The sequence below is a fragment of the Manacus candei genome, unplaced genomic scaffold (genome assembly GCF_025592945.1).
Source record: "Manacus candei isolate 608988 ecotype Guabito, Panama unplaced genomic scaffold, ASM2559294v1 h1tg000048l, whole genome shotgun sequence".
NCBI lineage: Eukaryota > Metazoa > Chordata > Aves > Passeriformes > Pipridae > Manacus > Manacus candei.
This window is the reverse complement of record NW_026138096.1, coordinates 574,566-601,808: the sequence shown is the minus strand read 5'-3', so window position 1 is coordinate 601,808 and position 27,243 is coordinate 574,566. Positions and strand designations below refer to the sequence as shown.

The 27,243-nt window shown below is 41.6% G+C and overlaps 1 protein-coding gene across 1 annotated transcript; it reads left to right on the top strand.

The window, feature by feature from the left end:
* The first annotated feature begins 549 nt into the window (after window positions 1–549).
* Window positions 550–27,030, top strand: LOC127476062 (ADP-ribosyl cyclase/cyclic ADP-ribose hydrolase 1-like). Its single transcript, XM_051798480.1, has 8 exons — window positions 550–962; window positions 15,515–15,644; window positions 16,270–16,405; window positions 17,198–17,280; window positions 19,013–19,089; window positions 19,619–19,711; window positions 21,960–22,046; window positions 25,281–27,030. Exons 1-8 carry the CDS (start codon window positions 724–726, stop codon window positions 25,360–25,362), a joined length of 927 nt encoding a protein of 308 aa, XP_051654440.1. The 5' UTR covers window positions 550–723; the 3' UTR covers window positions 25,363–27,030.
* Window positions 27,031–27,243: the final 213 nt, after the last annotated feature.

Sequence of the window (27,243 nt, the reverse complement as noted above, 5' to 3'; positions counted from 1 at the left end):
GGAGAGGACAAGAAGGAACTAACTTCCTCTTGCAGAGAACACTTAATACTTCTTAGATGACAGACTTGTCTTAGAATTAATTTGACAACTAATCCGAGCCTATGGGCAAGGGAGAGAAGTAAAATAACCCATTGTGTGATGATGAACTATGTTTTTATGGCCACTGCAAAGTTGGTAGTTGCCTTCTTGCCTTCAGTGAAGTCAGACTCAACACCTGTCATTTGCAAACAAATTAATTTAAAGCAAACAAACTGGGGTCACTTGAATTCATCTTTTACTCACACATCAACCAGAGCACGCCGCTGCAAAGGGATGGTTATTTGCGCAAGGATTCCGGGAGCTTTACAAATTATTTCCTGGAGTTCGCTTGTGCGCGTTATCTCCGAGAACTTCCCCAAGCGTAACTCGGGGATGTCAGGGCAAAGTGAGCAACAGAGGGCAAAGAACAGCCAGCATCTCACCTTCCCGCTCCGAAAAGCTCTCGTTTGGCTCTGAAACCATCGGCACGGCGGGACGCGGCCGCACCGATCGCCCCCCGCCCCCCGGCCGGGCCCCGCCGGACCCCGTGGGCAGACGAGCCCTCCCCGGGCGTCCCGGCCGGTGACCGGGGCGGGCGGGGGTCAGCCCGGCCTCCTGGGCTGCCGCCGGGGCCGGCCCGGGGCGGGGTGCCCGCAGAAGCCGCTGTCCCTCGGCGGCGGGAGCAGCTGCGGCCGCCCCTCAGCGATGCCGTTCCAGCAGGGCTCTGCCCGGAGGCGGCAGCGCACCGTGCTCCTGGTGGGCATCGTGCTCCTGCTGGCCGCCCTCGTCCTCGCCGTCGTACTGGCCTCTCTCCTGACCCACGGGAAACACGAGGACAGCCCCAAAATGCTCAAGTGGAAGGACAGAGGGACCACAAAGAACCTGCAAGAAGTCGTCCTGGGAAGATGCTACAACTACATCACAGAGCGGTACCCGGAGCTGGGGTGAGTAATGGTCTCGGTCGTGCCTCAGGTGTCAGGTGAACAGAAGAGAGCCGTCTCTCACCTCCACTCGGCCGTTTCCACTGGGTGTGCAGTGGCAGAGAGAAATCAGAGGAGTAAGACCCCTGTTTTGTAGAAAAATATGCAGACAGGAACCATCGGTGCCCTAGTGGTGGCTTTCTAAGGAAACTACCTGCAGAGCCAATATAAGTAACACTAATCCTAGGTCAAAACATAATCATAAATGCAACTTCTCTAAAGCTAAAATAAAAACTGAAGTCTAACAGGTGTACGTGGAGGTGAAGCAATTTGCTGTAAATGTGATCTGCCAAAAATCTTGTCATGCGACACTGCACTCATGTAACCAAAACTGCAGAGGAGGTAAGGAAAGGAGAAGGTTCAATACAGATTTGTAGGAGAGGCAAAGATGTTAGAAAATCATTGTGAAGTATCTTGGTGTTATCCAAAACATATTTTTAGCATGTGAATAAGACTTTGTGATAAGCACGAGCCACAGACAGCTTGCATGGAGGAGCAGAGGTGGATCACAGTACCAGCTCAGCAGTCCCAGGTAAAACCTTGCTCCAGTGGTGGTCCTTGCTCAGGCCATTGCAGCAGGCAGTGTAACACCCCGAGCAGCCCCTCTGCTGCAGAGGAGATTCCCTGGGCCCAGGTCTGCAATAATGTATTAGGGCTGAGAACTGATTTTCTGATCCCTTTCGCTGCAGAGAAAGGCAGAGTATGAGATAAGGAATGCCCTGGGCCTCCTGGAAGGTACTGGGGACACCCAGGCCCTCAGGATGGAATCCAGAGCAGCCAGAGTCTCTCGGCAGGGAACCATCCATCACTTCCATGGCACCAGCTTCCCTATTTTGTGTCTGCAATGAGCCTCTGACAGACTTTTCCAGCACTCTGGACTGAGTGCTGTGGGGCTGCCCCACACCTTGGGCAGGTGACAAAACCATCCTGGCATTTGTCCTAAAAAAGGCAATTGCCACCTTTTGTTTTCATGACATTGAGATAATGAGAACAAAGCTGTATTTACTTTGCTTGCATTTAGATTTCTTTTGGCTTTGGATATCCTATGCTGTATGAAAAAGCTGATTTGCAGCATTTGAAGGGAAATGGTCACGTGGAAAATCATGACCTGAACATGCAGAGACTTAAGTTCATGCTTTACATTAAATACCTAAGTGGATTTAAGTGAAGGGAAGGAGGATTCTTCTACAAATAAAATTAAAAAGCTCCTGAAGTTTTGCAAAATCATATGCATGTTTCTAAAAGCATACATTAATTTATTAAAGAAGTATACACTCAAATCTGAAATTATTTTGAAGCCTAATAGCCTTTATTACTTATGCTTGTTTCATTCAAATCGGAGTGCTGAAGATGAAGAAACCACTTTTGTGTGAATATGTTTTCAGCCAATGCCATGTATGTTTTCACTGGCAGCACAGTCTCAATCTGGACCACAAGTATCACTGGGAATGATTTGTTTAAGCAGTTAATTCAAGGACACTTTGAATATCACAAATATATGAGTGTATGTTTTCTGAAAAGGTTGTTATTACAAGGCATAATATTTTATGCTATTTATAATCCATCAGTGTTTAAGAGCTTCATGACTATGAGCTCACTTTCTTTCAGATTAAATAACTTCTGTATAGTAGGATCCTTTTTTTTTATGTTATTGAAGAGGCAAATTTATCTGAGACATAGAGCACAGAAAAAGGAAAAATATGGTCATTTATGTACATCTAAAATGTTCAAGAGGTTTTCTGAACAGAGAATTAAATGTGAGTTCTTTTCTGGGAATCCAACCTGAGATTCCTTGTTTCTGATCCCACTGAGCTTGGTGCAGTTTGTCGTGTAACCAACCACTTCTGTCCCTGGCACTTTCTGATGATGACATGGGTGCCTTTAGGACACATCAGAAAGCCCCATGTCTTTCACCCTGCACTCTTTCATCATTAATGTAGGCCTTGGATCTTGTGTTGTGTGAGATCTGTGGTGCACTTAATCAAAGAAACAGATTATGAACAGGGAACTGCAGAAACATGAGCAGGCTGATGAGCTGAGCAGTGTCCTGTACTCTGCTAGGATTGTTGTTGCCCCTACTCCCACCATGGGAATCCTGCTGCCTTGGTTAGAAATCTTCTCACTTCCTCATAAATTTGTCCATATTCTGTTCTTGCCCTTTTAACCTTACACCAGCATGTGTATTTGTTTAAAAAGCTCTGCTTTTACTAAACTTCTGGACAGGTCCTCGTATTTTTACTTTTTTCTTTTTTAATATTAGAGCCACTAAGTTCCAACTTTGTTGATATTTTCTGAACATAAAATCTATTCACTGCAGTAGTTAGTGTGATGTTTACTACATTTTGGAGTGACATATTTCAAATTGGAATAGCTGTCATGTTTGGAAAAAAAAAGGGAGATTACTGACATATGAATATGGACTTTTTACTGTTTCTAGATGTCACAGATGGATTTAACAGAAGTCACAAATTTACATCCCCCCCTTTTGCAAGTGTGTGCTGTAAATCATGTGAGAAGGCCTCAGACATGCTAGTGCACACCTTCACTATCACGGCTCTTTAATCCTTGAGGATACCTCCTTGCACTCATCTTGCTGGAGCCCCACACAACCCAAGCCCAGTGAGGCCACTGAAAGGCTGTTGCTGTCTGCAGTCAGGTTTTGTAAACACCTCATGCAGTCAGATTTTATCCTGTTGATTTGCTTTTTCTTCAAATCTATCAAAACATTGAGGTACTGCATTGAACCTGCTCACTGTACTATATAAAGTGTCTGCCAGTAATGATTTTGTTTAACTGGCTGAGTGGAGTACAATCCTCAGGTTTATTTCTGCAGTTGGCTGGATCACACTTATCATTTGTACACATACAGTTTTCTCAGTCTTCCTGTGCTGAACTGTTGTCATGCCAAAGTTCCTGAGAAAGAGGAAAGGAATATCAAATGCTTTAATAATGCATTTTCAATACTAGCCCCATTTTTAAGAAAAAATGGGAATGGTAGAGCAGCAGGCTTTAGGGGTTTTGTTCTTGCACACAGCATCACACACCTAGATTAGATACTGACAGTAAAGAACAGTGTTTCTTTTTTGGCTGCCCTGGAAAATACTGGCTCCAAAGCAACAGTTTGTCACAGCTCGGTAGTCTTACCTTTTCTTTGACATTAACTGAAGCTAGAAGTTCTGTATTCACTAGTCTTGCAAAAATGCCATACTCGTCAGCCGTGGCCATTGGTATGTATTGTAGTTTTGGCTGAATAAAGGCCAGAGGCAGTTTAATCTGAAGAAACAATTTGACCTCAAATGACTTCGTCTTCTCCTTCCCAGTAATACAGACTCCCTCTTGTGGCTAACAAGCCACCGGCAAGTGTCATCTCCAGGTCTCGGGCAATGCAAATTTAAGTTTACAAGAATTTATCCCTCATACAGTCAGAGATGGGAGCACAATGGAATGCACAGTGCTGCAGGCTCACAAGCACAGGTCAGGGCAGTCAGAAGATCTGTGCTGGTCGAGACTAGTTGTGGCGACATAATAATTTATCCACTGCTCAGAGGATGCTGCTTATGATGGTTCTGCACCTTGGTACCTGCTGGGGAGAGAACAGGTAGCAAGAGGTGTAGCATGAAATTTGCTGATGCAGAGTTACAGTGATGGAATAGCTTTCCTCTTCACCATGATTGAAATGGCATGCTGAGGTCAGGTACCACTTTGTGACCTGGGGAAGGAAGGGAGAAGGCACATTATCTCAAAGGTCATAGTCACCAATCCTCAAAGTATAAACATTGCTTTTTTTTTTTGATCTAGAAATAAACTAATTTCACATTTTCAGCTCAAGAGAATTTTCATTCCCAGGTAATAACCGCTCGCCCCTCACATCTCCAATCACTTCTTGGTCTCTGATTCACAGAATCACAGAATCACAGAATCACAGAATGGGTAAGATTGGAAGGGACCACAGGGGGTCATTTGGTACAACTTCCCTGCTCAAGCAGGATTGTCTTAGAGCACATTGCACAGGATTGTGTCCAGACAAGCTTGCAAGGACCTATTATTTGAAAATGATTGAAGTCAAACCAGCTTATTTTTTTGTCTAGCTTCTGCCGGTGAGAGAGCACCCAGGACACAGGTGGAGCAGCTTCACTATTGCATGTGACTGCCAGGACCAGCAATCCTATTGTGCCTGACTAAGCAGTGCAAAACCTGATGATGAAACTGCAAAGAACTTCAGTCATCTTTCATGCAATCTTGTATGGACACACAAGTTATATTTGCCCCCTAAATATAATTAGATCAACTAATGTTGTTTTTATCATTTTAATAGTCTATTGTTCCATTAAATTTAGTAAGAGTTAGTGCACGCCCAGGAGATCTTTGTCTTCTGACTGCAATATCCGTGAATGTGTTTTGCCATTTTATTCCTTTGCAGCCTGTGGAGATGGAAGTATATTTTGTCAAAAAGAATATATGGAACATGATTTTGTGTGAGATACTATTGCATTCACAGCATAATTTCTTCCAGAAAGAAATCTGGGGTTCGTATTATGCTTACTTTTGCATTTTGCCTTCATGCTTTACTAGACATTTAGTTGTATGTGTTCACCAATTGTTAACACTTTCACATCAAGCATGGCACTAAACAACAGCCATGACTTGATTCAGTGTCAAAAAAGTCCAAGCCTTATTTTTTATAGCCATGATATTATACTGAAATTTACCCGAGATTTGTTTTTTTCATTAAGAAAATATGCCTTACATAAGAGAAACCTTTACTGTCAGTCTTCTGAAGAGTATGGTGTTACTACCTAATGCACTGGGAAACTAAGACAAAGAGTAATGAAGAAATGTTTTAGCTCTTCTCTAACAGAAATGGTGTTGATATTTCATTGCTACTTCTGTTTTATCTCTCAGTGTTAAGATGGGCATTATATCATCATAATAACACACTGCTTATTAAAACACCCAACTCAGAACATTTGTGCATGCTGTTAATGTTCCTCTCCATATTTCATGTGCCAGTATTGGGCCTTTAATACTTTTTCTGTGTTAGCCTTAGTTGTATGAAACATGCTCTGTTTCTCATTTCTTCTGTCCTCCAATGTTTAAAACAAGGTCTTCTTTTACAATTGTTTTCCTCTAACTCACATATGAACAACTTTGATTGCTCTTTTAATTTCTTGGTAACAAAGATAAGATGATTATAAATGTTAACAATTGTTTGAGTCTTACTTAAAAGTACACTTCTATCGAAATATGCTGTACTGAGCTTTAATGGGAAACCGGAATATAATATTTAGTAGGCATAAATGGACAGTTATTAACACTTGAGAATATAGAGGCAGGGCTACTGGCTCTATAGTTTATCCTTCAAATGAGTCCTCATGCTGTTTAAAGCTAGTTTCCATAACTACTCCAGGTTGTAAGATAGGACTCTATTTGGGTTTTACTGTCATGTCTTTCTAAAGGAAGTTCCTTAGAAAGAATTAATTTTCTCTTTAGCAACAGACAAATTCATATGGTGGTGGGTAGCTGTCATTTATTTGTTCTTGAGATAATTAATCACCAACATATTTATTTCTCCTCTTCTGGAGTATAAATGCCAATGCCAGGCTGTGAAAGGCCATCCAGTTCTGTGCAAAGCTCAAACTCAGTTCTGTGCAGAAAATCTACCCTCCCACACTGTAACTCCACTGACAACAGCGACCGAAGGTCTCAGCATCCTGCAAATTTAAGAGGGAGATTTCAAAAGATACATTGTCTTTTCTCCATTCTCCATGGATCAATGTACTTCTGAGGTACAGCAATGCTGTTGAATCTGAATTTTTCTCTCACTTTGGCAGCCATATGTGAGCTCACCTGTCAGTTGTCTCTATTGAGTTATTATCATAAAAAAATTATTAAATTACTATATATTAGATATTTAATGGTTCTTACTGAAAGATTCTGTAGGATTTCAAATAATTTTTTGCATTTGGATTAGCCTATACATACTCCATCACCATTACCCCACCGTTACATATTAAAATCTCCTTGCAGGGGAAGCCTCCTTTGGATTTAATCCCAGATACTAGAGAGAATATTATGCTGTCTGTACTGTCCTTCTACACATTAATCAGAAGTATTTGTTGATGAAATACTGTTCAACTTAGTTTTCCACTGTAACTTTTTGCAGCAATTTAGTCATGCACAGTCAGTTAGTTGCCTGTTCTTTGCCTTCTTTCTTATTTATTGATTTTATAGAATTGGCTCTACGGGGCAATGTTGTGGCTGTCTAAATTATAGCACCACCCTAGGACTGAAATTATTAAATGTTTTTATGAGCTTGGTGCTGAAAGGGGGGGATCTTGTTCCCTCTCATCTTTCCCTGCTTCAGTTCTCCTATCGCATCTCCAGAAATGTCAGTGAAAAAAACCCCATATTCAGAGGTGGTATTGTTCATCTCTCATTGCTAAGATATGGTTAAAACTCAAGAACTGTTTAACACCACAGAGCACCCTGCGGAAATATAACTCTGTTTATCCATGGGGATAGGAGGAATAGATCCTTTTTCCCTCTAGGGTCAAATGAAAGTCTATCTCAAGTGTCAAAGGGTAAAACTATGCTAAAGATGCAGCCTGTCTTTCCAGGAGATGACACCAAAATAAGGTATTAGCAAGGAGCTCACTCACAGTTATATTATATCTCTGATCTGTTCCCTTGTCCATGTCCTGCTGACACATACCACACTTGAAGCAGGGACTTCTCCTGACTTACTGTGTTTATGCCACATCGCAGCAGCTCTAGTTCTATAAAAAGAAAAATCCCCAAAATGTTGTGCAAATTCATGTTATGGGAGAAAAAAAATGAGGCTGCATTAAGCCATGGAACATTTCCCTGCTGTAACATACTTTCATTTAAATCATTGTTATCTAAGTGTTTTTCCAAGTTTACTACTAACATTAAAACTCTACTAAAAATACTTCTTCTAGTCAAAGGGTAGGATGCCAGCTTAAATTTCTTCCCTCTGTATCTGTTGATGACACAGCCCTCACTTGGAAGCTTCAACTGTAGAGCAACTATGACCCTCTGTCAAAATGCAGACTGGGTGAGACTTCTGCCCGAGACTTCTGCCCTTCTGGACGCTCTGTCCCACTTATAGAGCATCTCTGAAAACACCATCTGCTTAAGCAGCTTGTTTTTTCACCCAGGGAGGCTGAAATCCAGCCAGCAAAAAAATCTGCTTATGTAGATGAACTCTTCACTGGTTTTATAGCTGCCACCTCTTAGCTCAGCCCTTCCTGGAAGGGTGATAAGGCTTAGTGTTGTCCTGGAGCACCAATTCCTGACTCACATAAAATACTCTAAGAACTATAAACCAAAGCCACAAATACTCCTGCCCTTAAAATCTTCTCGTTGCTGCCAAAGGTGAAGGTGAAGGACCGGTGTGACAAGGAGTTCTCCTTTGTTCCAGGTCATTCCTTGTACAGGAACATACAGAGCCCTGAGGTGCACCCAGCAGCTATCCACTTAGTACTTCTTTTTCCAGACCTCCAGGCTCCCCCTCTTTGCCCTGTGGAATTTAATTGCTCTGCCTACGGGCAACCGTTCCAGAAGTTACCTTTTTCTGAGGCAGGGTTCTGGATCTCCGTCTCTATCCCCAGCCAGTTCCTCCAATGCTTTCTTTACCGGCTTTTGAACTATTTAATTAGCAGAAAGCAATACAAAATCAAGCTGCCAAAAAATATTTCATTTTCGTGTTGCAAAGAAGTCAGTTACCATAAATGTTGTGGTGGTAGACACTTTGCAATAGTGAAACTAAATGGGTAGAGAGAGGCCAGTGCTTATTGAAGACTCTGAGACTGACAGGTCTGTTTTTTTCCCTCATCTTTTCCCTTGCTAATTTTTCCCCTCTCTGTTATCCTAATGCTAAAACCAGCAGAGGGTAGTGTCCTCAAATGCTCAGTGATGACAGTGTTTTGGCTGACCTCTCTTAATTCACATCTGTCTAATTTTTAGGACAAAGATAACTGATGGGAGAGTTTAGGTGCTACAATAATAGGAAGGAAGCCGATCCATTTTATGCACATCCCCATTTTCGAACTCCAGGGTCTGTGACGGGTCGGGCCGTCATCTGGCGTGGACCACACGCATTCGGGGTTGAACTCAGCTGCTGCTCCTGAGACGTCCCTTCTCCCACAGGATGGCAGTGTTCTCCTTGATTTTAGCTCCGAGCTCAAGCTGACTGCAGAGAATTCCAACCACAGCTGCCTGGGCTGTCCTTGGCAGAAGCTCCAAAAAGCCTGCTCCAAAGCAGCAGTGAGACACAGAATCGCAGAATATTCTGAGTTGGAAGGGACTCACAAGGATCATGGAGTCCAACTCTTATGTGAATGGCCTATACAGGGATTGAACCCACAACCTTGGTGTTATTAGCACCATGCTCTAACAAACACACAGCAAGGCTGGAGGAAAGCTGAAGAAAAAAACCAGAAATATTTAGGGCAAAAAAGTTAGCAAAAGTATTCTGTGTTTCAGAGGGCTTCCTCTCAACACAGGCATAAAAGTTACTGCTCCTTGCGTAATTTTTGACAACATGAAGACAGAGCTACTCATTAACTCACGTGAAAAACCAGGTTGAATATGGATGTATAAATTGCACTACTGTTTACAGCCATCACAGTTCACTTAAATGCAGCGGATAAAATGACACAGGTAAAGATGGGTTGGTTAGATGCAGAAATCTTGCAACACCATTTAGTTCCTTTGATGTGCATTCTCCTGAGATGTCTGGGCCTTTACTGGTGAAGATCATGCCTTAGACTCCCAGAAGAGCGTGAACTGGTTTTATACCTTCAAGTGGCTTTGTTATAACCACAAACATCTCACTGACTTTCTAAAGAGTCCGGTTTCTGAGTGCTGAGGTTCATCACTGTTTTGGCTAGGGGTGGTAGCAAACCAGGATTTTCTTTTACAAATTGCAGAGGTTTGATCCCTGCAAAGGCTAGGTACATGGGCTCAGGGAACTATTCCCATCAACTTCAGAGCCTCACCACAGGGCCACAATTAAAATCTCAGTGTGGCCTGAAGACATTGTAATGTTTTACAAATAAAACTCTGGACCTTGGAAAAGCTGCTATTGATTGCAGGGGAGAACAGGTCTCACCAGGAAAGTGTCTCTGCCTGGTAGGGTGACATGGGCAGAGTTGAGTTCTCCAGAATAAAGCCTGGAAGTCATTCTTCACTTGTGAATTTGAAATGGGTCCCATACTTGATGTATCTCTCTCAAATTTCTGAGTAGAAAACTAGAGGAAACACAGCCCAAGGAAAAGCCCTTCTTAAGATGTTTCAAGCATCCACTGTCAATCCAGTGCTGAACTGAAAGCAAGTCATTGTTCATGGTGTGAATGAAATCAGCAGGGATGAAAATGATCCTTGATATTATACCAATGAAATTGATTTAAATTGGGGAAAAATTTGCTCTGTCATGTCCAGTTAAGGAAAAAAAATTGTAAAGCAAAGAAAAAAAGATCTGTAGTAACTGTAATTTACCAGGTAGCTCAATGGCATCTTATTCCTTTCAGTGTAAGGGTGCTCTTTCAAGGTTAGCCAGACTAGTGTATAGAAGAAATATATGCAAGAAATAATGATGCAGAAGCTGTTCATTTTTCTAATATGCACATTAAAATTTGGCTGCTGGGATAGATGCTAATGGAAGTATTCTTGGTCCCAGCTTTCATTTGATAGATTAATATGATATTCATATACAAAGCAAATGGATAGAAATACTCAAATTTATTGGAAAATGCAGCTTCTACCCAAATGTAAGGACAAATGGAGGATATGCTTTGCAGTATGTATAACATTTGGATTTAATAGGGAAATGTAATTTTAATGGTTATTTGTATCCCAGCCCTTATTCAATGCTATACTGAAGAAAGAGTTACAGGTTTCAAGTTTACAGCAGATTTCACAATGTTAAATCTAAGTCTGTTATTATTTCACATTTCCCAAACTCTATTAATTAAAAAAAAATTGAAAAAATTAAACACAAATATAGAGTATATTTATGTTATTTGTCAGTGAATTTGGATTAAATATTTCAGAGTCTATAGTAGAATAAAAGGCCTTAAATATTTCAGCATAAATGAAGTTAGCTTCAAAGGAAGAAATCCATTATGCATAAAGAGATTATATTTGCAGATAGGATGCAAAACTAGTGAGTATACAACCCAAAATACATAAAAACCAGAGGAAGAGAACACTTGAGCTGCACAGCAGTGTGAGATATAAGAGTGATCACCATGGGCTCCGAATTATTTGAATTAGATAAATTTTATTAACTGGTAGACTGAGGATCTCTTTTGCAGCCTTTCTTTTGTAAATGTAGAAAAAAAACGAAATCAACACATTTCGTGACTTAGAAGTTGGTAGCAGCCTTAAGAGGACAGTTTGTTTCTCAAGCATTTTTTTGGCAAGGCAGATGTGCTTGTTTCAACCTGAAGCTGTTCTTGCTGGAATTTTTAGCATACCACATGCCAGAAAACTTCTCATATTGTTTGCAGGAGGCCCAGAGTTACAACAGGTCTCTGCCTTTACCTCTGCTCAGTGTAAGTTAAATGCTGCACACAAGACAAATATTTTCTTTCTGTGATGAAAAAAGTGTCAGGTGAAACTTTATTAACAGAGTCTGCCTCAACAGTGAGATTGGAAAGAATGAAATATCTTCCTGGAGCTAGGGTTAGCAAGTCCTAAAGTCTTTTCAGTGCTTATTTTTTCTCATACATAAACTAAAATCACAGTTCTGTATAACTGGTAATCTCTTCGGGATGTGAGGTAAAACTTGTGCTTCCTATCAGAGAAACAGCTTTCCAATGGCAAATCAATGAATTATTTTTATTCAGATGTAAAAATATACATGTTGATAATATTGTATGTTTATAGATAAGGACAGCAAAAATAAATGGCTGTTTAACTTCTGTATGTATTTTTTTACATTGAAGATCTGTATTTTGATTTCTAAACCAAAGCTGAAATTGCCAAGTTTCCATAAAATCCATCTTCATGCCTTATCATTCTTCTGTGGGGTACAATTAACAGTACCTGTTGATTATCACCTGTAGAAGAGCTTCCTCCATTTGAAGTCTAAGCCCTACCAACTTCTTTGACATCAAACATACAGTTTGGCTCAGCTCTGCCAGAACTGTGGATAAAGATTCTTCTCTCAGATATTAGTGACATCGACACAAATCATCCAGTGCTGAGTTTGGCATCTTGACAGGCTAGAAAACTGATGCTTTGGATTTGTGACTCAGCAATCTATCTCAGCAGGATCATGAATCACCTGAATGGTTGTTACTTCATGCCTCTCATGGTCATGACTTGAGTCCAGCAGCAGAAATGCTTTGTACTGTGTCTATCACTTACCTCTCTGCTTGGAAATAAACAGGGTTTTTTATGGTTCCTTGAAAAATATTTTGTCTTCTGAGACCAATCTTAAAAAATCTTTGAAACTTTGCCATATGAAAGTATAGATCAATAGGTACCCAGCTGTCACCTGTGGCTGTTAACACTGTTACATATAACAGGTTTCAGGAGTATCTTTAAAAAAAAGTAAAAAAGAATTCTGCCAGGAGGACAAATCATTTGACAGATTAGAAAGTGCGAGCCATACAAGTGTATGTGAGATGTGCCTGTGCTTACAGCCAAGCCCTACAAATTATCTTTATGATACCATTGAGTGTGCAGAGCAAAGGGCAGAGCTGCTTATTCTCTAATGTCACCCCTTGATCAGCAGGAGCCTTCACTTTTGGCTGATTCAGTGTGGCCGTGTTGTAATCCCTTTTGGCAGGGACAGGTATTTACGACTTCCTAGCCCCTAAATAAAGCACCAAAGTTTGGAGTATTGTCTCTATCAGTCATTTGCACTCTGCAGCCAGAGAAAGGTTCCTCCAGGAGAAAATTTAATACACCCAAGTTAAATCTTGCTAAGTAAAACATGTGAATTCTCACTGACACCGCAGTGCAACAGCAAAGCAATGACTCTGCTCCCTACAGCACCTGCAGTTTGGCTTCTTATTTCTACAGTGACTGAAACTGAAAATGCATTTAGGCTCTTTGATAAAAGACAATAGTCCTGTAAAAAATCATCATTGTTATTCATCTTTACTTATCTGGAAGTAAATTTGGTTCATATAAACAAGAGGTGTGGCCCCTAATGCAGCAGGGGCTGCCCCTGTAACAGACTGGTATGACATGAAAGGAAATTTGGGATGCACCAGAGCTGCCTCCGGTAGCCATTTGGCTCCAACCTTCAGGCTGATGTGCCGTGTCCCTGCCCCCAGGCTCTGTCTGTGTTCCACAGTGGCAGTACACAAGATCATTTTAATTCATCAAGTTCAGTGATGAATTAAGCCCAGGTAGAGCTCTGCAGTGTACTGCACTTGACTGCCCCAAGAGTGAGACATGGGAGCGTATCCACCACTGACCTTCTGGAGGAGGACTGGAAGAAGCTGGAGAATGGGAACTTGCTCTGTAGCCACCTTGGTGGGATGACCTTCCAATAGCCAACATATATAACACTAAATTAGATTTTTTTACTGCCTAAATGAAGGTAGAAGGGAGGAAAAGCCTGGAACATCTTGCTGTGGATTGCCAGGTCCTTCCTGGCATGATACTGCCCCAAGCCCCTTTAGTGGGTCTGACAGAGGCAATCCCCTCTGGTATGTGGTGCTGTTAGGTGCTCTCACTTTCTTCTGGGCACAAACAGACAAGAGTCTGTTTGCACCTCCTCTTTGTGTGATGCTTGTTTTCCATAAACATAGGAAGGGAAGGAGACAGTTTATGTCCAGCCAGTGAGGAAGTGGTTCTGAGTCCCAAAGTCTGGGCGTGACCCATGTAATACAAGAAGCTCAACTCTGCATTCCAGTTTCCCCTCTGATCCTCGAGTAGGCACTCAGTCAAAATCATGATCAAGTTCAGCAGCAGGAATGAGATCACACAACTGATTAACTTGGAAATGTTAGGAAATCTTCAGTGAGTTACTGCTGTTTTTCTTAATTCCTCTAGGACTATTTTTAAGACTAATCAGATTCCACATCCTACGTGTTACCTGAGTACCAACTGGTAAGAAAACCTGCAGCTGTGTGTCTGTCAAGTCCTAATCGATCAGTGCTATTTTTATAGTGCTCTGAAGGCATCAGTTTATCCACACAAGACAGAGTCCATTCTTCAAATGGCTTTTAGTGGGAACACACTGGGAAGTGATTGCAAACAGTGAAGAAAGAGTGGATGACTCTAAGATAGTCAAAAGAGCTCTATAGAGACATGCAGACACTAGAATGATGCAGTCAACCTTTTAAATTTACATAAAAATGGGGAAGAGAAGGTTGCAGAATCACTGCCTTATTGTCACCGCTGTAATGTGAGGGGCAGGCTCTCCATGTGCCATTGAAACTCTGGGAACATGAAGAGGAAGGGAAGTGCACCCATGGGGGACAGCCCTGAGAACACATACTAGACAGTCAATAATTATGAATTATGAAAGTGCAGAGTTTTCATTCATTACCTCAAGAACAAGAAAGTAAATGTCCCGAGCCATCCAAAGTGTTATTTATGCTGCAGCCCCCATGGCACTGCTTCAGCACAGAGATATGATTGCTTGCCCATACTGTGCAAGAGATTTCCTCTTGGTAGTACCAGAGGAGCCCCTGCTTCTGTGAGCGGAGAGGTGCTTTATTTCCTAGGCTGACAAAGCAGCACCTGAAGAAACAAGTGCAGACTGAGGTGACAGAGTCGCGTGAGGCATGAAGGAGATCCCTCATGCAAACTCAGTGGAATTCCTCTGACTCAATGCCAGTGAGAGCAAAAGGGCTAGAACATGTAACACAGTGGAGGATCAGCAGGAGACTGAAAAAAACCACGGAGACCAAGCACCTGATGTGGTTCTTGGATATACCTGTGAAAATCAGCTGCAGCTCCTGCAAAGTCAGTAGCTGAAAATTAGCGCATAAATAAAAATAACCTCAGGTTCAAAACAGATAGACCTGCTTTTGTGTCAGATAAAATTATAGATATTATTTCTGTAAGGTCAAACTCTTTGCAGGGAGACATGTGGCATATTTCTGGCTTGCTGTACCTGAAGGGACAGTATCTTTTGGCCATACTTTTAAAATGTACAAGCTATAGTCCGAGAAGCTATTTGTTTCTCATGATTTGGTATGAATAATCAAGAAATTCAGTCTTTTGGTTATGTGATATAAGCATTGCTCTTTTTAACGGATAAAAACATAGACGACATTCACATATTGCAATAAACAATAGTTTGAAATGCAGGAAAAAGAGAAAGATGTTTTGGAACTGTTCATTCCTCAGTTTATACTTAATTTGCTAAAGATACTCTGCTTTTGTAATGGATAATGTATTTGGTGCCTGAGCACAGTTGGAATTCTTTTAATATCTCATCCATAGTGTTTGACCATAACAGGAGAAGCTTTCACAGACACAAATACTCATAAATATTGGTTAACTATGTTTTAATCTTCCGGCAGAGATAAGGATTGCCTAAAAATATGGGAATCATTAAAAGATGCGTTCATTTACAAGAATCCCTGTAATATCACAGCAGAAGATTATCAGCCTCTAATGGATTTAGCAAGTCATCATATACCCTGTAACAAGGTAACATCACAATGCATGGTGGGCTGGAAAAGTAGGGTTGTGGTGGGATGGCAAGTCTGTATTGTGCTCTGAGTGATGGGATCACATCCATAATGGCTGTGAGGGTCTGTAGGTTGACAAGGATGATATTTTGCTTTTGCACTTACTGCAATAGCCCTGCAGTTATCACCTCTGGACCCCAGTAACCCTGTCCATACTCTATCTCTGGGAATCATCCCTGCATAAGGGTCATCCTGGTGAAGTGGCAGAGATGTCCCTGTTCCCTGAGCATATGGCTCTCTGTAAGGAGCATGTGATCATTCTGTTAGAGGGATGCTGCTTCCAAGAAGCTACTCTTCCATGTGCAGCTCAAAAACATATAACAAATTGGGTATATATCCTATGAGAATTAATCAAAACCTTTCTTTCAAAATGCTTCACAAGCTGAACATGTCCATTTCCACAAAAAAAAACCCATCCAAAAATATTTTGGATATGAGAGTGTGGGCTGCACAAATAACTTGTTGCATTTTAGTAAAAACTAAAACTACTTCATTATCATGAACTTTTTGGTTTTCTACAGAAAAATTTTTTTATCAGGTCTAGTATAACTATCACTTATCGGACATTGTACCTTATTTCACAGTCACTGTTTTGGAGCAAGACAAATGACCTTGTTCACCGTTATACAAAATCCAATCAAAATTTCCTTACCTTGGAGGACACCTTGTTGGGTTATATGGCTGATAAGATTTCATGGTGTGGAGACCCCTCTACCCCAGGTAATAAGTCCTATTTTTTGCAAAACAAATACAAACACTGGAATTACAGATTTTCTTTTGTGTATCTACACCTAAACACAATCCTTTTCACATTGTTTGCTGGTGATTTAGTTTAAAACCTTAACTGTATTTCTGTCCCATGTTATGGAAGACTGAAAATAATACTGATTTCTCAGGTTAATTTAAAAAACACAACTTTGGATGTTATTTTAACATCAAGTTGCTGCTTGGATTACAGTTCACATCTAGCCCTCTTTACCTAGTTTGCTTGATTCATCCCTTTGCCTTCTGTGGTACAAATTGCAAAACAGGAATGTCATTCAGAAGGACCTGGTCATAGGCCAGTCAAAGTGTTGGGGCAGTATTCGGGTTCCCTGGGGTATTGCTGCCTGCAGGAATCCTCAGTTGGTGCTTAAGGCTAGCAACCTTTGAACTGGGATAGAACTACTGGAAATGTTGGACAAAGTTTAATTTTTCAATGCAATCAGACAGTGTTTGTCAAAGAACCAGCCTGTTTCTCACATTTGGGACTACATGTTTTCCCTTCTCAGTTTTCTGAGAATTATTTGTCATACAGGATCTGCAGGTCCCTCCCTGAAGTGAGTGTGAAATGGGAAGACCTTTGAACACACGAAAATTCCTTTTCCTCCAAGACCCCTTTCCTCATGTAGCCTTCTTTCCTTGGTAGTAGGCAAATCTTTTTGCCATTGTTAATCAACAGGCAAAGCCATATAAGCATTGCAACAATATTCATTCCAACCTTAGCTATTCTATAAACATACTTCTTCTCAGGAATCAACTATGAATCTTGTCCAAAACGAAGTGAATGTGAGAGCAACCCCAGCTCCGTGTTCTGGAAAATGGCATCCAAGATGGTAAGATCTAGAATAAATCTTCATGAATCCAAGAGTCTTGAAAGTCATTAGGTTCCTGACACTGCCAAAAAATGTGAGTTTGCAAACTGGATTTTAAAAATGGAATTGTAGAAGTTCACAAGAGCTTTAGCTCTGGGGGCTAAAAATCATGGTGTTGGAAATATGTGTTTCCAAGGTTCCATATTTTATGTATGATGTTTAATGTTACTGTAGTTTGGGCATTCTTATTTGTGGATGGAGGCTGAGTGCCAGCGTCTAGAGCAACCCTTGATCGACTGCTGAAGCTCTGCAAATAATGCTTGTAATTAAAACTATCACCACCTTAATTAAATCACAGGATGGAAATTGTACAGTGAAATACATTTTAGCATGTTAATGTGGAGAGCAGTGCCCAGATTGCCACAGAAATTTTCAAAGCAGCTGAGAATCCCCTTGCACCTTCCTGGCATAAACCTGAAGAGCACATCCTCCCACATCCGTATCTGGCAAGGTTCCTGTGATGTCCCCACCCATATGATCATGCCAGCTCCTGTGACATGAATGAGATCCTGCTGGTCCCAGTTAAGCAATTAGCTTAACTCTGTTGAATCAGCACTTTACAGGAAAAAACTACCAGAAAAAAGCCTGATGTCCTGTATCACTTTAATTTTACATGTCTCTCAAGACTTCACTCTTGGTATGACTATTTAGTAGATGACTGCCCAGGTGGAAAACAAGCATTCCTGTATGCTTCAGCTCTCGTGTACATAAAAAGAAGTCTACTCACTGTAAAATAACTAATTGCTTTGTGGGGAAACTAGTGTGCATAATTTTTCCAGTGCCAAAATAATTTCTATGTTCTCGTTAATTCTCCCCAGTTCCAAAGTCTGGGAGTAATAAAACCACCATTCAGAGTCAGGTATCTCAACTGCAGGCTTCCTAACCCAAATAAATTTAAGATCTACTAAAACTCGTTACATTAGAAAGTTAGACATAATGGAACTTCCCTGCAAATTCAGAGCTCTCAAGATCTGAGGCTGAGCCACAATGTTTAAGAGGACTTGTAAGGTCTGATAAGTACAGTCACCTGCATTAAGCTTTTTTAAAATTGTTTGTTTTACCAATAGATTATATATCTAGAGTAGGTACTTTATAAAATTTAGTAGTCTTTAAATATTTGGCCATGAGTTTTAAAGAATAAAAGAGCAGTGATTATATAACTCAGTAATTTAAAAATCAAATCAAACAAAACTCTATGATGAGCTTTGCTAAAATATCTAGGGAGAAAAATCCCAAGCCACAAAAGAACACAGAGCATGAGTCACAAGAAAATGAATATGTGATGAGTTGTACATCCTTAAACTAGTAGTATCTCTGTTCTGGGTCATCCTCACTGCCTGAGCTGAAGCAGTCTGAGGATTATTCTGAGTTACTACAGACAGCTGTAGCTGCTGGGGCTCTGGAAAGCCCCATAAAAACTAAAACCAGCAGTGACAGCAAAGTTGCTGTACTCCTTTGACTCCTTGACTGGTCCCATGCAACCTCAGTCAGTTCATAGCTGGCTGATGAGGCTTTATCACAGTTTCGATGTAGCCTTTAGAGGCTTTTTTTCTGCAGCAGTATTGGCTGGATCCTCTACTTGTATTAGACAGTTCTGATGACATCAATGAAGTTACAGTAATTTCTACCAGCCCCAAGTCTGATGTGGCACTGGATGTAGTGTCAGAGTATAATGCCCATTGATTCTGTTCAGTTTGCAGAAGCAGCATGTGGTGTGGTTCAAGTGATGCTCAACGGATCAATAGAAGCTGGAGCTTTCAGAAGCAGCAGGTATTCACTCACCATGCAACCATCCATATTTCTGTGGGGCCTGCATGCTCGTGAGGGTGCCTTTGCCAGTGAGTCCTAGTGCAGAATGGATTTTGGAAAACTCACATATGGGTCTAAACTACTGGCACAGACAGTGCATCCTGGAGGTACCTGGCTGGAAGGGTAGTCTTGAATAATATTGAAAGATGAAGGAAATGCTGGTTGGGGGAACAGCCATGTTCATGTCCCTGGCACCAAACCAAATCAATAGCCAAGAAACTGAACAAGAAAAGAGGCACTAAAGATGGCAAAACCTCAGCTTGTTTCTGTCTGCAGACAGTTTCGAGAGTTCTCCTGAAAGTGAAATAAGAATGGGGCAAAAATATTTTACCATAAGACAATTAAATCTGTGAAAATCCATTGGTGGGATAATGTTCTTTCAACGACAATAATAGCAACACTAATAAGCACTAATATTTGGGGACCATACTCTGTACATCTTTCTCAGATAACTGAGAATGTTTTGGTGTTTCATGTGTCGTCCTTACAGCATCTTTGGAAGTATTGAGGTCTTTAATCTAAATCCAGATAAAGTCTCTGAAGTGCACATTTGGCTAATGCGTGACATTGGCGGACCTCAAAGGTAAGTCGTGCCGGTACACAACGATGAGCAGCACATGAAACGTAGACAGCACAGCTAGGTCTGACAGTGACACTGCCTTAAACTCAGGAAACCTACTCTACATCTACCCTCCTAAGCTGCTTACTGTACTGGAAAAATAACATTAGTACTGTTGTTTTCTTTAGGGTTTTTTGTAGGTACTACTGAACAGTTATGGCTAAGACACAGTTACATTTTCCTTGCTTTCAAGAGGTCCCATGACCTTTAAATTCCTTTCAACCCCACTGAGCTCTACAGATCTTTGGTATGGTTGCAGCACTGAAGTCAGAGAGCAGGCTACGTTTGCAAGGGTGAACAGCTGGAAAATAAGTTTATCCAAAGGAATAGTATAATTAAACTGAGCACGGCTATTTTTGAAAAAATAATTTTGAATGCTGGAATAGGTTTCTCAGAGATGCTGTAGCATCTTCATCTGTGGACATACTCAAAACATAACTGGGTCCTGAGCAACTGCTCTACCTGATATTAGTTTAACTAATGCGATGATCTCAAGCAGTCCCTGCCAACCTAAATAATTTTGTGATTTATAATAACAAATTTATAGCTTAAATACTTCCCATAGAATTATTCATAGCAGAACAGTGACTTCAAATCACATCTAAGCCTTTCTCAGTGATCTTTTTCATCCCAATCAGATTCATTTGCAGACCTACCACATTTCAAGTACTAAGCATAAGGTTCAGTGCCTTCGACTCCAACTTCAGAGACAGTTCTCTGGCTCTCATGGTTATAATGCACTGACACAGTTTCTCCCATTCTTAAGGATCTCCATGACAGAAACAGCAGCTTTGGTGCTGTGGGTCAGGAAGCAGGCTGTGATGATGCAGTGCAACTTGGGAAGGAGTGTGGACCCAGTAGAGACCCTTGCTCAGACAGCCTCACTGTCTGACACAGTACCAGCTCCAGTGTTGCAGCCCCTCCCCTAGTCCAAACACCCAGAAGTGTTTCTTTGCCACACAAGCTGACATATCTGCCACAGTTCACAGGTGTGCATTTGTGCTGTGGTCAGCACACCAGGCTTACTCATTGCATAGAGCTTTGCTGAAGAAAAGCACATTGAGTAATCTTTACATCAGTTTTCCCAGATGTAGCACTGGATCTTTTGTCCCATGATTTCCCAGTATCAGAAAAGCCATCAGGTTCCTCCTCAACAGCTTCAACAAGACAGTGCCCTGCCAGCCCTCTTACTTGACACATCCTCCTCCTGCACCAAATTCACAGCAGTTTCCTTTTTATTTTTGACTTACTTCCAAGGAGAAAGATGGAGGTTAGCTCCAATAATATGTATACCTTTTGTCTTCTGATTTGTATTCCATGTTGAATCACTGATAACTTGGCAAATCTAGTGACCAAATAAGAGCTGACTGTGCTTTCCACTAACGTCACATATTAGGAACAGGATTTACACCAATATTGTATTGTTGCCCTGAAGCGTGTCCTATACTCTGGATAAGGAGATGATTTTTACCCTGAAGTAACAATTCTTTTGCAGCGTCTATGTCTGTGCCTATGACATTTGTCAATCATCTCAGTACAGCTTTAGGGCCCCTTAGGCTATTTCACACAAATTGAGCATAGAGATAAAGATCTCAAAGGTATGACAAGACCATATGCTCCATGTAACCATTGGGATGATAAAGATATAGACAAGTTAGGGCTCCTACCAGTGCAAAAGTGGTTGAAACAGCCCCTTGTCAAAACAGAGCAGCAGCAGCCACAGACTGAGTCAGACAGGCAGTGCTCATAGCCTGCTTCCTCCCATGTTTTCTATCTGTTTCCATCTATCTTACTTCCTACCCGGGACTTAGCTGCTGATTTTTGTGATTGGTCATATCACACAGAGGACTTGATCCTTTTGTCCTTCCACGGATTTGAATGAGCCTTATATTGTGCTCCTGTGGATGGAAGCCATCTGTAGCTCTGGAACAGTTGTAAAACACACTGAACTGTGAATGGAACTGAGTTATTTCCCACAGATGTCTTCCTGCCCAAAGTTCTCATGCAAGATTCACAGCTGAACATCACACAGTTCCTACTAGCAAAGGCCCAATGGTAGCCAAAGCTCCATGAACCCAATGGACTTTACAGCACATTAACAAAGAAGCCTTTAAAGAACCTTACCTGTAATAAAGCAGTGACATAGTGTGGAATTTAGCTGAGCTTTTTGTACACACAAGGAACACAAGTAATGAAAGTCTTCTCTTTGCAGTGAATCCTGCTCAGGTCATTCCATTCAGAGGTTGAAAAACATCTTGGAAGAGCGAAACTTTAAGATCATCTGTGAAGATAATTACAGGTAATTACCCGCTCTTATCTGTGACAACTTTCTGATATAAAATTAATATTGCATCTACCTCTTGACTTAATATAGGTTTACAAGAAATGAAAGCAGACTTTCCCCTTACTGTCATGACATCCCTCCAATGTAGCTGTGTCCTTCTCAGGGGCTTTCAGCTGGGCTCAGACCTGGTGTTGGCTGGGTCTGGGTCTTGCTCTCTGTCCTGCACTTCCCAATGAGCATGTTGCTTTCAGGAAAGGACCAATCCAGCCTCCAGATTTTCGTCTGACCAGGCTTCTACCTAAAATAATCCAAACCAAATGGGCAGCTTTCCTCCCTGTTGCATACAGCTAGTGCAGGGTGCCAAGGATGGTCCTTACTTCCTTCTCTTTGGTTTGAGCTTGTTTCTGTCCATTTGCTTTGTCAGAGGATGAGGCATGAGACATGATAAGCATTAGTAATTACTATAATATTGTCAGGAGAAAAAAAACAGGAGTCTGGGAAACAGCAGCCCAAGTCCCGACTTGCCTGAAATCTTCATCTGCCTGCTGAGGAAATACAAAAGTCTGAGAGCTTTTATCCCTCTGTGTCAGTTCAGAGACCTTCACAGAGATTGAAATTGTTCTTTAGAAAAGCAGAAAAGGTTCAATAGTACTTATGTCTTATCTGTCAGGAACAGCTTTTCAGTGTCAAGGACTCATATTTGGATAAGAACATTTCCAAAGTAAACACACATTTCTATAAATGACTGAGTTTGTGGCAAAAGTTTTAAGGAAGGAAAAATTGGTCTGCAAAGGAGACAAATGATAGGACTTTAATTTTGAGAGCAGAGCAATATATTCCCGTTTGGGCATTACAGAATGACAGAATGACAGAATATGCTGAGTTGGAAGTGACCTACAAGGATATTGAGTCCAACTCCTGGCCCCGCACAAGACCATCCCGAAGAGTCACACCATGTGCCTGAGAGTATTGTCCAAACACTTCTTGAACTCTGTCAGGCTTGGGGCTGTGACCACTTCCCTGGGGATCCTGTTCCAATGCCCAACCACCCTCTGGGTAAAGAACACTTTTCTAATATCCAACCTAAACCTCTCCTGACACAGCTTCAGGTCATTCCCTCAGGTCCTGTCACTGGCCATCACAGAGAAGAGATCAGTGCCTGGCCCTCCTCTTCCCCTCACAAGGAAGTTGTAACTGCAATGAGGTCTCCCCTCAGTCTCCTCCAGGCTGAACAGACCAAGCGACCTCAGCCCCTCCTCATACAGTTTCCCCTCAAGGCCCCTCACCATCTTTGTTGCCCTCCTTTGGACACTCTCCAAGAGCTTAATACCTTTCTTATATTGTGGTACCCAAAACTGCACACAATATTCAAGGTGAGGCTGCACCAGTGCTGAGCAGAGCGGGACAATCCCCTCCCTCGACCTGCTGGCGATGCTTTGCCTGATGCCCCCCAGGACACGATTGGCCCTCCTGGCTGCCAGGGCACTGCTGACTCATATTCAACTTGCCTTGACCAGGACCCCCAGGTCCCTTTCTGCAGCACTGCTTCCCAGCATCTCATTCCTCAGTCTGTACATACATTCAGGGTTGCCCCATCCCAGGTGCAGTATCTGGCACTTGCCCTTGTTGAACTTCCTATGGTTTGTGATTGCCCAGTCCTCTAATTTATTGAGGTCCCTCTGCAGGGCCTCCCTGCCTTCAAGGGAGTCAACAGCTCCTCCCAGTTTTATGTCATGTGCAAACTTGCTTAGTATCCCTTCCATTCCTGCGTCCAAGTTATTCATGAAGATATTGAAGAGCACAGGGCCCAGGATGGAGCCCTGTGGAACCCCACTAGTGACAGGTGGCCAGTGTGATGTTACCCTGTTCACTATTACTCTCTGTGCTCAACCTATGAGCCAATTGCTCACCCACCACATGGTGTGTTTATCCAGCTGTGTGCTGGACACTTCGTCCAGAACGATCCTGTGAGAGACGGTATCAAAAGCTTTACTGAAATCCAAAAAGATTCCATCAGCTGGCTTCCTTTGATCAACAAGGTGAGTTACCTTGTTATAACAAGTCCTAAGGTAACCGACTTGGAAAGATGTCTTCTTTGATCTGCTGCTTGTCAACAGAGTGGATCTCATGAGCGAAGTGGAGATTGGTCACCACCTTGGCCACAGTGACCACGAAGCAATCGAGTTTAAAATTTCTGCTGACAGGAGGAAAAGTGCCAGCAAAACCTCAACTCTGAGTGTTGCTGAACCTGATTAGTGGGTGCTTTGCACATAGTGAAAAAATTATCACTGGTGTGGTGCATAAATCTGCCAAATCATGTGCTCATTTTCTCTTTGGGTAAATGTAGGCTTTAAGAAATACTCCCAGGAACTTTAAGTTGGTACAGATTATTTTAGCCTATTATGAAATAAGCTAAGGGGCCAGGGAGGAAGAGGAAATATATAGTAGCTTATATCCCTCATGGCTTAGCACAAGTTAAAGCCTGACACACCCATTTCTGTGCCTCACAACTCACTTCTTAAGGTAAGCTAACAAGTAGGGCTTTTTGTCAGAGCTCAAGTAACACATATATAAACAACTGTGTAAGAGCAACATAGATAATTAATTTTACTATTTTATATTCATGGCAATAATAAAATAAGAAATTTACAGGTACAGCAAAACTTAAGGATAGACCATGTAAGTTATCTTCACTCCCCTGGAATCATGGCAAACAGAACTGTGTGGGTCTGTATCAGCATCTGGCTTTCCATGCCACGTAGCAGCTGATGCTGATCATTTTCTCTTGCCTTTGTCCATGTCTACAGTGTCTTCCAGAAGTAACCCCCAAAAATAGATTTACTGGATGTATTAGCAAAAAATCTAATCATATCTGACATTGATAGCAAGAGCTTTATGTTGTAGCAGTAGGGGTTACCAGTGAGTAAGTGAGGTGGTGAAGTTCCAGCGTGGCAGCAGCTCTGCAGATCTTACTTCTTTTTCATAATTATTTTTGATATTGCAGCTTAGCTGACATGCTGTGAGGTCAGATCCTACTTTGTTTTGTACCAACTTGCTCCTGTCCCTATAAACACCAAAGTTACATTTCTGCAGCAAGATCAAAGAGAATTACCCTAAGAAAGATAGCTGCTTGATAAACACAGGTGTAACCTGCACTTTGACTTTCATATTGCATTTAACTGTGAAGTTATTCTGTTGTACTTGCAAAGTGATTACTAAATATTTGTTTGTTTTCGTGTTTTATCTCAGGCCAGTTCAACTCCTTCAGTGTGTGCATAACCCTGATCACACAGACTGCAGACTTTGCACCAACAGCACAGCAGTTCCATGAAAGGGTGGCCTCCACGATACTGAAGATTTTCATCATTTGTGTGTAAAGCTGGAAAAGATGTGGCTACATAGCTTAGAGTGATAAATAGTAGCGTGGTGTGTACCCAGTCCATAACCAGAAATCCTTGCTGTGATACTAACAGGCAGTTATAGCAGGAGATGATACTTAAGGTGTGATACTGTACACACACGCATTCAAATGTACTATTTCATAAGGGCCAGGGCCATGTTCAGCAACTTAGCTGAACATACCTAGCTTTGCCCTAGTTCTCTCCCTCCTGTACAACTCTCCAGAGGCAGAGAACAGGAATTCTCTAGGGCATCCATAGAGAAGACAGAGGCTTTCCAGCAGAGGCAGAATTTGCCCAGATCGCACTCAGCTTCCTCCCTGCTGGAAGGCTGGGTGGGAAATGATCAGGGCATGCTATGCATGCCCTGGTGGAACATTCCCCAAAGGGGAACATTGCCCAGTGGCACAGGGTATTAATCATGTTTCTCCCCAGGGACTGTGACACCTCTGAGCAGGTAAAGCAAGCAATGGAAGAGGCAGAGTGGTTCTTACCTTTTAATGGGTATCACAGTAAGCAGCTGGTGGGGAGATGGCTGGGCTGAGCTGAGCCAAGAAAAGACCAGAAACCACTCAAAGGGTTGCCAGCATCTGTAAGAACTGCTGAGTGTGTAACTGGGAGAGAAAATAGTGAGACTGACTCAGAGAGCCCCATTAAATCCTACTGGAAACACCATTGCAGTTCAGATTACATTTTGTTCTTAATATAGCAGTAAGTACAAGCCTTCCCACTTTCATAAAAGGTCCCTCAGACCACAACTTGGGCATCCACTGGAATAGAAACAAACATCAAACAGTTGCCACAATAAGGAGTCTCTCTTGACCTCAGTTTCTGAGGTGAAAGGTGATGCCTTGTGGTGTATAATTCACAAGCACAGACTCACTGTAGTACACTGAAACAGCAGGTTTCATTGATTTCCTTTGATTTCTATTTTACTGGTCTCATATACATAGTCAAATGCAGTGTTTATAACAAATATCTGAGGCCAATTTGTGGCCGCGGTTGTAGTGCCTTTGTGCAGTGCCAGTGACACTCAGAGAACAGAGCAGGCTTTGCTACAGAGATGCTGCTAGTGCTGAGGTGCCAAAGTCACCAGCAGTTGCCAATGTGTTAGGCAGACTGAGGTTTCCATGATCCCACAGGCAGAAGGTTATAACACCATATGTTTTAGTGACTACCCAGAGTGCAAAGGATGTTTATGGAGCTACACAAGCTGGTGTAATTTCTAACATCTCTACATAAACCTCTTCTCTGCTAGAGCAATAGAGGGCCTGCACTGAGTATGGCTGGACACACCCAAGACCTCACCCATAATTTTACATTAAATGAAATGTATTTTTATTTGCACTCTGTTATGTAACTACTTAGAGGGATCAACACAGACACATACCAATGCTTCCAAATAGGTTACTTCTGACTATCAGTCAAGAGTTTGTCTTCATTCTCACTTTTGTACCTCTTCTCTTGTAATATAAAATGTCAACAGTAAAATCAAGATCTATAATAAAATTGTTGATAGTAAATGTTGTTAATTAAGTTTCACATACTAATTAAACTCTGGAAGTCAAGAAAGAAGGAAATAAACCACTTTCTAAAAATAATTCAGAAATTCATTAATTGTATGAAACACTACATACACTTGCCCAGGAAAGCAGAGAAAGGTCACACAGCACATCCTTCCCAGACTATACTCTCCGTCTGCCATTGTCTTTGTAGGTGGCTGGAAGGAAAACATCCTGAGTCTTTACCTTGATTACAGACATCCATATATATATATATATGTGTGTATATATATATATATATATATATATATA